The following is an 11,582-nucleotide window of genomic DNA, read 5'->3' on the forward strand; positions in this document are numbered from 1 at the left end:
AGGCGCCTTGGCCCAAGCTTGAGTCCAGATGGTTGCCTGGTGTTAGTCACTCTTCTCTTTGCTGGGACACAATATCTGACACTCACAATTTAGAGAAGGAGAGGGTTATCTTGGCTGGTGGTTGCAGTTCATGGTCAGCTGGCTGCAAAGCAGGAGGGCACAGCAGAGGTGCACAGCAGAGGAGACCTGCTCAAGGCATGGTAGACAGGAAACCAAGGGCCAAGGCAGGAGCCAGGGAAGGAGATAAACCCTTCCAGGTCACACCCCTCATGATCCACCTCTTTCAACCAGACCCCACCCCCTAACAGCAAGCCAGCTGTAAGGCCCCTATGATCCAACTGCCTTTCAGAGGTCCCACCTGTGATCACCTGAGGCTTTAGGGGGACATCTAGATGTAAACCATAAAACCAGCTAACCAGAGGATGCCCCTGCCCAGAGCTTATCCCTGGTGGGAGAATTCTGGTCTTCAGGAGACCTTCCACACACTCCTTCTGTAAGCTCCCCTGGAGAGGACCCTGTAGTGACATTCTTGCCTTCTTTACACACTGGGGGCCCTAGCCACATCTAAGATGATTGTTGAAGATCCTGATGTTGGCCAAGACCCAAGTGCTGCTGTAGCTTCTGTATTGGCACGGTGTCAACACAGGGTATACAGGTATCAAGTCCACCCCTATTTCAAAAGCAAGGACTCCACTTCTAGTCGAGAAGTGGGAGGTGGTGCTGGATGGTACCTCACAGCAAGCCAAGCCCCGCCCAGAATTGATCAGCACAGATCAGGCCAGTGAGAGCATCAGCATTTTAATAACAGACATCAGTGTGGCTTTGGCATTCCTGGAAGGTCCTGTGACTTCCAGCCCAGGAAGCAATGGACAGTTGCAGCCACAGGACACAGGCAGAAGAGAGTGCTGGGACCTCAGAGCAGCAGCCCAGCAGAAAGAGGCTGGCAAGAACCAAGGGGCTGAGGAAGGCTCTGGCGCCAGAGTTGGTGTGGGTGGCTGGTTGGGGGGCTGGGGAGGTTATGGAGCCTGTTCTGGGGTCAGTGGCCTATCTGGAGGTGGGGGAGCCCGTGCTGAAGTCAGTGGCCTGACTGGAGGTGGGGGAGCCTGTGCTGAAGTCAGTGGCCTGATGGAGGTGAGGGAGCCCGTGCTGAAGTCAGTGGCCTGACTGGAGGTGAGGGAGCCCGTGCTGAAGTCCGTGGCCTGACTGGAGGTGGGGGAGCCCGTGCTGAAGTCCGTGGCCTGACTGGAGGTGGGGGAGCCTGTGCTGAAGTCCGTGGCCTGACTGGAGGTGGGGGAGCCCGTGCTGAACTCCGTGGCCTGACTGGAGGTGGAGGAGCCTGTGCTGAAGTCCGTGGCCTGACTGGAGGTGAGGGAGCCTGTACTGAAGTCCGTGGCCTGACTGGAGGTGGGGGAGCTCATTTTGGACTTGGTGGCCTGATTGGAGGTGGCGACTAAGGCGTCTGTACATTCAACCTTTTGGAAGGTGAGTACACTGGTCGGCTGGTTTCCAGCAGACAGGAGCTGGCAGGTGGAGATCCCAATGTTGGAGCAGCCTTTCAGCACAAGCGTCTCGGTGGCTGTGGATGCAAGTCGGTGGTGAGGACTCCCCACTTCCCCGCACCCTCCACCCTGCCCAGCCTGCAGGTGACAGCTTTGCAGCCTGCAAGAGCTGGTCTGATTCTGAAAGCCATGCAGGGGAAAGGAGCCCAGAACACCAAAGAGCAGTGGAAAAGGGACTGAGGAGGCCAGGCCAGCACCCCTTCTCCACCGAACCCTAAGGAAATTGAGGCTGAGAGGCGGGTCATGGGCCCAAACTCAAAGTGAAGGCTAGAGCTGACCCTTGGATTGCACCTCCTGGGCTTCTGTACAGCTGGCAGGTGCAGAGCCGGGATCAGGCTTGGCGGCAGCCCTGAGCTCTCCCGGACTTGTGCCTGGCCTCCCTGCCCCTTCTGAGGCCTGCTGTCAGCCCCACTCCTCTGGCTCTGACATCTCCCTACCTGAGTTCTCCCTGAGAAAAGGAAATGCAGAAAGGAGGGACCCAGGGAAAGCCTGGAGTCTTTACCAGAAATCTGAGTTGTGTTTAGCAATGTTTTGATATTAAGGTCCTAGAAAAGGCCTAGGACACTTGCAAAGATGGGGTTATCATAGCAGCACTTTTGACTGAACAGTGACTATGCGCTGCTATTGTCCTGTTAGCTACAACTCATACAGCCCTGTGATGCAGAGGGGCAGAGGGGACCCAGGCTGGTGAAGTGACTCTGCGCTTCCAAATTGCAGGAAAAAAGCAATCTGTTCTTTGATAGCAAGTATCAGAGATGGAGGCTGAGCTACAGTGAGATAGGAAAGTGCATTGCCTGGCACATCCCTACAGCGGTTTTAAAAAAAAGAACTCCTATGTTTTCTTTTCCCTTATACCTTTCCCCTACCCTTCCCACCTTCCCTAAACCTTTAGCCCTTTTCTTCCTATTTCACAATGTCAATTATCTCATTAGAATCTTATGTACTATTATAGTTTTTCACACCAGAGAAACTATTCAGTATTTATACATGTGTGACTTATGTATTTCACTTAGGAGGATATCCTCAAAATGGGGAGCGGAGGAGGGGGTGAAGGGAGGGCAGGGACAAGGGGTAAAAATGAGAACCAAGACCTGTCATGTAAAGGTGCAAGATCCCAATAATGAATGTAACGGTACTGTATACCTAAAACGTACCAATAAACTCAATGAGAAAAAAATACAAATAAAAATAAATAAAATTCCTAGTCATGAAAAAAAAAAAAAAAGAACTGACCTCAGGCAAAAACAAGCAAGAAAAACTATATGTAGGGTAGCTTTGACCCTTCTACTTTCAGCCTCACCCAAACTCCAAGAAAAAGTATTCATCCTTCACACCAAAGGACACCGGGAAGGCGATGAGCAGAAAAAGCTCTTCCACTGCGGCCAGCACTTAGCATGTGCAAAGCGCTGGGCTCCATCACCAGCACCAAAAAGAAAAACAATAAAGAGGCATACGTGCGTCTGAGTGAGGAAAAGAAGCTGTTCTGAGAAGGCTACACCCTGACTCCAACTGGAAGACCTGGAGAAGGCACGGGGTAGAGTCGGGGGACAGATCAATGGTTGCCGGCATCTTCCAGGCAGGAGGGAGGGCTGTTGGGCAGGGCATCGACAGTCTGTCTGAACCCCTCTGGCTCACAGCAGAGTCAGCACAGGGTCACCAGTTGTTCCGAATGTACCACTCGGGGTAACAACCCGGAGACTGCACGTGGCACAGGTGTAGATGAGAAACTCCTGTGCCTTCTGTGCAGTCTTACTGTGAGTCTAAACCATCTGTGGAAACAAATTCTATTTTTAAAAAGAAGTAAAAGGAAATTCACAGCAATTTCTTTGCTCCACTGAAAAAGCCATGGTTACAGTGAAGCATTAAAATTGATATTTAACAAAAATTGGCCTCCAGTTGTACTTGGGTGTTGGTGCTCTTAAACTCTCATTACTCCGAGCCGTGTTTTGGTTTCTGTTTTAGGTTCTGTGTCATCCTTTTCCTTCTGGGCATCACGGACCATATTTCCCTGCACTCCTTATGGACAGGCGGCCCTGTAACTGGGCCCCAGCACAGGGAACGCAGGTGGGAACCATGAAAACCTCCGGCCTTCCCACTGCCCCTCTTCCCTCCCACTGGTGAGAGGCAACAGACACAGCAGAGAATATCAAGTCCCGCGGGATTCAGGACCAAGGCTGCAGGACGAGATGCCTTGAACTCTGAAGTGAACCACTGGATTACACACCTGTTACCTGGAGCCCTGAGATGTGGAGGTTGCAGAGTGGTTAGTACCGAGTCACTTTTGGAGGAAAGGACAGCTGGCTGGATTTCAAGGCACGACTGGACTGTCTGCTACATTATCCAAGCGATCGTAAGAGGTGGAAAGTGGGTATAAAAGGAAGTATCCACACCCACAGAATGGTAGCAACCCGGTAGAGCAGTTAATGCCAGGAGTGTGGTGAAGCAACTAAATAAGCATGGCTTGATTTTAAGCCACAGGGGAACAGAGTTTAAGAGAAAGGCAGCTGGAAGAAGCAGCTTTGGACCAAGGAAGCAGGAATAGCAGCAGCTCAAGACTTCTTTAACCACACATCTTATACACATCCTGACCCTTCACCTCCTCATCCTCAGCAATTCTGCATTACCGAGAACTACTGGCCCAAGGAAGGCTGACATGTTTTCAGCCCAAGCCCCATACATGAACTGGAATGCCAAGACATACCATTATGATACTGGGCAATGAGATAGACACACCGTTCTTCTTTGTAACACTTCCGGGGTTTCTCGACACAGGATGTGACGTCAGAGGCATGACAAGCAGGGCACTCTGTGCTGGAAAGATCTTCCAGCGGAGAATCTGGGTACAGAGAGAATCATCACTTGGGAGGGTGTCAGTGCCCTGCCCAGAAGGAAGGGACAGGCCAGAGAAGATGCTGCCAGGGAGATGCTGAGAATGAGCAGGAGCATGCTTGGGGACCTCAGATCCGGCCTTGCAGACACCCTGTCCCATGAGAACGAGACACACCACCCTCACAGACCTGCCCTTGTAGACACTGAGTCTCAGGAACCAGGCTGAGAAGAGAAAGCTAAGGGCTCATGCTAAGGCTAACCTTTAGCTATGTCCTCAGCCAGTTACTCTGAACATCGGCGTACAGTAGTCTATTATGAAATCTTGGGAATAAATGAACACGGGCTATTATTTAATATTACAACTAGGTGGGAAAATACATTGAGAAGAAGCTCTGCTCTTAGTTTACTATATTTTATGGCCATGGCCAGTGAACCTTGCCCTTTGGGCCACAACTTCTCATCTTTGAAAAGAGGGATTTGGTCTAGATTAGCAGTTCTCAAACTGTAGGGCAGGGACCCTGGAGACCCGGTGCAGGAAGTCTGAAAGGTCAAAACCACTTTCCTCTTTGCTCCCCTTATCTCATGTGTAGGGAGTGGCATTTTCCAGAAGGTTCATGATGTGGATACTGCAGCTGACCAGGAGACCTCAGCTTGTTTATTCCAAGCCAGACACTGAGGAGCTCTGCAAAAATATGTAACAAGGAAGCTGCTCTTCGCACTACATATTTTTGTTTTGGAAAATGAAATGTTTCTATGGAAATGGAAACAAAGTGTTTGTAAATAGGGAAGGGTGGAGAGGGTGAACGGAGGGCAGGGGTATGGGGTTAAAATGAGAACCAAGATCTGTTATGTACAAGACCCCAATGATGAATGTAACTGTACTGTATACCTAACACGTACCAATAAACTCAATGAGAAAAAAAAAGAAAATGTGTCTGTGGAAAAGTGTTACCTGCATTAATGTGTGTTCATTGTTATTTTGGAGTGAACTGATTAAGATTCGTGAATTTCTTAGCTTTAGTTTCTAAGATGGTGAATGTTGGTAGGTGAAATCCACATCACAAGGGTTCTTTGGGACCCTCAATACATTTTAAGACTTAAGAGTCTTAACGGAGGACCGGGGACCACATCCGAGAATACCAATGAACACTGCATGCCCCCGTCAGCACTCATCAGTCCTTGTGATATCTGTCTGCATGGAGAAAGCAGTGGTTCTGATCTGCTTGAGCTGGATGTGAGTGTTAGCCAGCTACGCACTGAAGTGCCTGGGCTCCAAACCGTGACACAGGGGCCAGGAGCGCAGATGACAAATGTCCAGGGCATGGAGGACACAGCAGGGGCCACCCACGACCAGCACAAACCCAGGGCCCTGCTGGTGGCACCACACGTCTTTCCTTGGCAGCACTGGCTTTCGAAATGGAAGTGTTCTCCGTCAGACACGTGGACAGTGAAGGCTAGAAGTGAATCCATCTCCCTGCTGCAGCTGGCTGCTGAGCAGAGCATCTCCTGCTGCATTCTGACTTCTCTTCCTACACATGAGCAAACACAGGCTGTCAGGCCCTGGTGAGGGCAGGAGTCCTGACCAGGGACACCTTCAACCACAGGCAGGAAGTGCTGCCTCCACTCAGTGTGGTTTTAGAGACAGTACAAATGGAAAGCTCCACCCATCTGGGGTCTCCTTCCAGAGATTATCGGAGGCTCAGGTCTTGCTCTCGGCAAAGGCGCAGAGGGAGCTGCAGCGGCTGCATCAGGCTGACACCCAGCCCACTAATCAGTCTCAGCCTGTAAGATTGTGAAGCGGACACACCGGGCCTCGCGTGCAGCTGAATACCCACGGTACCACCTTTGCCTCCTGCGTAGACTTGGACAGCTGTCCAGCCAAGCTTTTAGCCACGTGTGGACACTGTATAGGACAGAATCAATAGCAACATTTCCACTGTTGTAGAAAGTACTTCTGGGTGGCACTAGTTTATTTACAAGAAATACAGGGAACTGGATAGCAACTTAAATGACACCACAAAGGGGAACTCAACCAAGCCAGGCTATGGAAAGTGGGCTCATTTCTCCCGCCAGTCAATGGGACCAAACAAAGAAAAAGAAGAAGGAGAAGGAGAAGGAGAAGAAGAAGAAAGCAATTGGAACATTTAAAAAAAAAGAAAGTCAAATTAACAGCTTTAACAGTAAATGCAATGTGGGGATTTTGTTTAGGTTCTAATCCCAACCCATCAACTACCTGTACTGTGATGTCTTTGAAACAACTGAGGAACTGTAAAATGGCTTGGATATCAAGACAAATGAAAGAATTATAGCTAATTTGTGGGCATGATCAGGTGGTAGTTACAGGAACGTTTTCATCAGAGCGGAAGAGTGAGGTATTGAGGGAGACATGAGGCCACGTGCACACACGCCTGTGCTTTAAAACTGTGAAATCCAAGGCACAGGTGCTGTGATTGCTGGCCCAGGACAGCACCTCAATAGCAGTGCACTGCACTTTCTTTCTGCTTCTGTGCCCAGAACTCTCAGTGTTCTGAGGGAGGTGGCTGTCGTGTGGCTGCAATCAGAATGCCTGCTGAGGAAGCCTTACATGGAAGTATGTTTGAGCTACAGGAGAAAGGAAGGATGAGGAGGAGGGAAAGGGGCTGGGAGAGGCAAGCATCTGAGGCCAATTTCTTGCCTAGTAGTTCATCTGAGAGCTGCCCTTGTTTTCACACCCGGAACATGTATGCAGAGTGAGGCTTCGGCCAGGCTTAGCGATATCCAGACACCATGGGGCCCCCCTCCCTTCCTGAGCTGCCCCTGTGAGCCCATCCCTCTCCTGAGAGCCACCTTCATGACCCACTGCCTTGCACAGCCTGGCCCACCCAGCCCTTTTCCTCCCTCTTTGGCTCCTGAAGATGTGATGAGGGGCGCGCACCCCAGCTCACCTAGGAAGGAGTTGGCCAAGGAACTGACACAGGTGGTGCTGGCATGCGGAGGGCATTTGGAGGCCCTGGTGACGGTACAGGAATTAAGTGAATCACACTGTTTGCAGCGGAGGGACTCTGAGGAGAGACACATCGATGTCAGCTAGTGCTGTGAGGTAGACATGGGGAGCACAGGCTCTGAGCCTGCCTGGCACTCAGGAGGGGTAGGATACTACATGAGGCAGCACCTCTGCCTGCCAGGGCTCCCCAGAGTTGATACTGTGACACAGAGCTGTGGGGGCCTGGCCGGGAGTGATGATTAAACTGAATGGTTAAACTGCAGGGTGCACACACACACACACAGGCTGTGTGAAAGTCGAATGGTTAAACAAGTTTAGATTAGTGAAGCATGCTGTGTCTGGCCATGTCCTTTCCCTTCCTCATGAAAAACTGCCCAGCCTTGAGGCAGCTCCTGGCCCAAACTGCTTTTCTCTCCTCTTTCTCTTACACTGAGATTCCACAGGGCATTCTCAGCAGGGTGCTGTTCCTTCTCCCAGAGTCTCCCTGATGGCTGGGTCCTCTCGGTGGAGAAACATCTCCTCTGGGCCCCCTGGTGACTGAACTGTCTTGTCGCTGAGTAATCTCGTCATCCTCCATGATGCCCACTGCCACACAGAGCCAGGCCCATCGCTTTCTCCCACTGTTCACTGTTTCCCAGCAGGAAGACCCAACCTTGACCCACAACCTACCTGAATGGGTCTCCTGCTCCCCCTGACCACGCATGACCCCAGAGGCCTTGTGAGGGGTCCCCAGGGCACCAAGGACAAGCAGACTCAGTGACGTGGACAAAGAGGTCTTTGTTTCAAAGGGGGTCACATGGCTTCTCTCACCTACAGCTGCGATGGCCAGTGCTGTAGTGACCACAGCAGTGAGGATGCCTCTCATGGTGCTGGAACCAACTTCTCTTGAGTGTGGGGTCACACAGCCTTGAGCCTGAAGAGACACAAAGAAGGCAGCCCTAGGGGCTTGCAGGAAGTCCTGTCACACTAAGGAGTCCTAATCCCACTGCAACAAGCCCAGTACCCAGTCCATCTCTGATAGAAAAAAATCTGAATCCTGACAGAGAGCACAGAACTGCAACTTCAATTCCAGCATGCCCTTATGCAAGGTCTGAGTTTCCTAATCTCCCGCAGAAATCTCCAAGCACTGACCAGAAACACAGCTTGGGGCATTTCCTATGGAACCCTTCAGCTGTAAAGCAGTAGACCAATGTCCATTTCCACTGAGGATGAGATCTGTGTTAGATTTCTATTGCCAGGACAAAATTCAAGGAGGAAAGATGTATGTGGCTCATGGTTACAGAGGTTTCAGTCCATGGGTGCCTGGCCCCATTGCTCTGAGCTGGGCCACATTAGCACATTATGATGGGAGTGTGGAAATGAGGAGGTCTGTTGCCTCCTGGCAGCCAGGAAGCAACATGGAAACCCAGGCTGGGCCAGGATCCCTGCATGTCCTTCCTGCCATGCCCTCAATACCCTTGCTTTCTACCTCTCCCAATAGCACCACCAGCTGGTGACAAACCTTCAGCATTTATGGGCCCATGCAGGCATTTAACACCCAAGCCATACAGGATCTGACGGAAACAGCCAGTCTGGGTCCATGCTCCCCTCTCCTCTCCCAAGCACAATGCCCATCTGTGGCTGGGATCTCCACACATTTGCAGTGTGTGCTTAGGGTTCTGTTGCTGCCACCACTACCACATGCAGACGCCTGCTAGCACTTCCATATTCCAGGACCGTGCTTGTATTAATTTCTGCCATTAGCTGGCCTCAGCAGATGGGAACTATTACTAGCACCAAGGTGAAATCAGCCACCAAAAGGGCAAATAACGCACTCAAAATCAGGGTCTCATTCTGGGGAGGTGTCAGAGCTGGGACATGGCCCAGGCCCCCAGCTGCCAGTCCACACTGCTTCCCAACAGAAGACAACTCTCAGGACCCAGGGCCTGGACATGCTCAGCGTACAGGCAGAGTGAGAGACCTGTGCACTCTGATCCTGTGTCACCAACCTCTCTGTGCCTTGCATTCCATACCTGCAAACCGTTTGAGTGACATCTTTGAGGGTCACTAAATCTTCATCACACTTATTAGAAGCCTAAGTCGCAGCTTTTAGAATTTCAATTTGCCCATGTATCAAGCAGCAGAGACAATATCCGGCTCTGTGCTGGGCCCTTCTGTGGTGTCCCTGTAAGTGGTGACCATGAGACACCACGGTGGCTGGAGTTCATGTACTGGTGTTAGGTGCCAGAAACATTGTGTGCTCAGTGGCCAGTGCATTCCGGTCACTCCAGAAAGCCTGCTGGCCAGCATCCTATCCACACCTCAGGAAATAAAATGCAGCCTCCCAGCATAATGGGAACTCCCAAACACACCGGCTTGGAAGGCTCAAACCAGGAACCAGGGCTCCTTTCCAGGGTCTCCAGTCCACAGCACAACTGCAGCAGCCACCTCATCCCCTGAGCCCTGCTTGTGCACACCACACCACACACCATGAAACCGCACACCACACCTTGTGCACACCCACACAGCACTGCCTCTTCACACACACTCAGGTGGGCGTGAATGCCACTTACATTACACACCTCACAGACTGCACACACACTGCATGTCCAGGCTGACCCCTCAGGCCCCCTGGAGGAGCCAGGGAGCTTTCGGGGGCCCTATCAGAGACCCACAGGGGAGAGTGAGGGGTCTAGTTCAGAGCTGGGTCACACAGCCTGTTAGGGGGCCTGTGCTCCCACACGTGGCACCCCACTTTTTCCCTCTTCTCAGAGGAGAAATGGCCTTCCAAACCTTGCTGGTGGGGAAGAGAAATCACCTCCACACAGGCCCAATGATCAGCCCCATCCTCGGGGGAAGTGAGGAGGCAGAGCAGCTGTGACCGGCCCAGGGCACAGAGCAGAGAGGCCGAGCCCAGACTGAAGCCAGGGGCCTGCTGGCCACGTCTGTGGGTGAGAGGGAGAGGTGAGCTGAGACCAAGGCAGGGCCAGCAGGGAGCAGGAGAAGCAGCGCCTGTGTGTACCTGTCCCCGAAACACCTGCCACTTGCAAAGTTCAGTGGTCAATTCTTCCAAACAACAGGCACAGTCCGACCATAACTGCTCTCTTTTTACAGGGAAGCTCAGCTCAAAAAGGACCGGAGACCCCGCGCCGCCCAGAGCAGCACACGGCAGGGTGAGGGCTGGCCAGTTGTCAGCCCCGGTTGTCCTCCCCCGCAGCCTCCCCTCTCCGACCCCAGCACGAGACTGGGTGCCCTGAGGGTCCCTCCGGGCCTGACCCCTCACCTTCATCTTCTGGGCGGGCCTGGACTCTTCCACAGAAGGAGGCTCTGGAAGAGGCCCGGCAGGTGTGGCCACGCCATACATCGCAGGTGGCTGGGCGGAGCCTCGGGCTGGCAGACAGTGCCCCGCCCAGCCTGGCACGCAGGCAGTTTAACCCTGAGGACGTGTGCAGTCCTTGCCCTCTCTGGGGCCTCCGGGAATTGGAAGTGACTTCGGCCAAGGGCTGCCGGTCAGATTGTCAGCGATGCTGTCCAGCGTCGGCGATGGTCCACGCGGTCAGCTCCACTACCTGAGACATTGATCAGATTGCCTCGTCCCCGACCCAGGTTTCCCATCCTGTGGCCAGTGGGGGGTCCTAAGGGCCTGGATTGCTTGTAAGATGTCAGGAGAAATCCCTGCCCTAAAGCAGGCCTTCCTTCCGACTGACCAAGTCCAGGGCCAGCCCGGCCCACTCTTCACCTAGGAGACGCTGAGCATGCCTGGCAGCCTGGCTCCAGCATCTCCATCTCGGGGAGCAAGCTCTCCTGTCCTTACAACCAGCTCAGGCGGGACACTCCTGGTGTACATCCAGAGCCACGGGCTTCTGCAAGAGTTTCCCAGAGACATGTAGCACAGAGCTATCATGTCACAAGGGCTCAAAGACAGTTGCTACTGCATGGCCGTGTCCTCTTGGGCTTATACCAGTGTCCTGCAGCCTAGGAGCCTCGTGCCACCCAGGGCAGTGGTTTAAGGTGAGGCATGACCTCAGAGCGCATTTCTGCCCCCCACCCACCGTGAGTTTGGAAGATTGGACATTGCTAAGTCTCCAGTTCCCTTAGCTGAGAGGAAGGGATAGCTATAGTATGCACACTAAAGATGAACTGACCACTTAGTGCTTTGTAGTATTGTTCCTTCAGGTAAAGTGACTTGGTACAAACCCAGAAAAAATTAAGGGGGAAAGTTGACTGTGCCC

General features: G+C 52.4%; 1 protein-coding gene across 2 annotated transcripts; it reads right to left on the reverse strand.

The window, feature by feature from the left end:
• Positions 1–820: 820 nt before the first annotated feature.
• On the reverse strand, positions 821–10,702 carry LOC104866224 (ly6/PLAUR domain-containing protein 8). 2 transcript variants are annotated; one of them, XM_010630078.1, is made up of 6 exons: positions 10,634–10,702; positions 8,182–8,284; positions 7,313–7,429; positions 5,750–5,917; positions 4,261–4,395; positions 821–1,576 (listed from the first exon to the last, which is right to left on the reverse strand). In XM_010630078.1, the coding sequence occupies exons 1-6, from the start codon at positions 10,637–10,639 to the stop codon at positions 1,017–1,019; spliced, it is 1,089 nt and encodes a 362-aa protein (XP_010628380.1). In that variant the 5' UTR covers positions 10,640–10,702; the 3' UTR covers positions 821–1,016. The 2 variants fall into 2 exon arrangements, with proteins under 2 accessions (XP_010628380.1, XP_010628388.1); XM_010630086.1 differs by lacking the exon at positions 5,750–5,917.
• Positions 10,703–11,582: the final 880 nt, after the last annotated feature.

The sequence above is a fragment of the Fukomys damarensis genome, unplaced genomic scaffold, assembly GCF_012274545.1.
Source record: "Fukomys damarensis isolate Sample0158 unplaced genomic scaffold, DMR_v1.0_HiC HiC_scaffold_3, whole genome shotgun sequence".
Taxonomy (NCBI): Eukaryota; Metazoa; Chordata; class Mammalia; order Rodentia; family Bathyergidae; genus Fukomys; species Fukomys damarensis.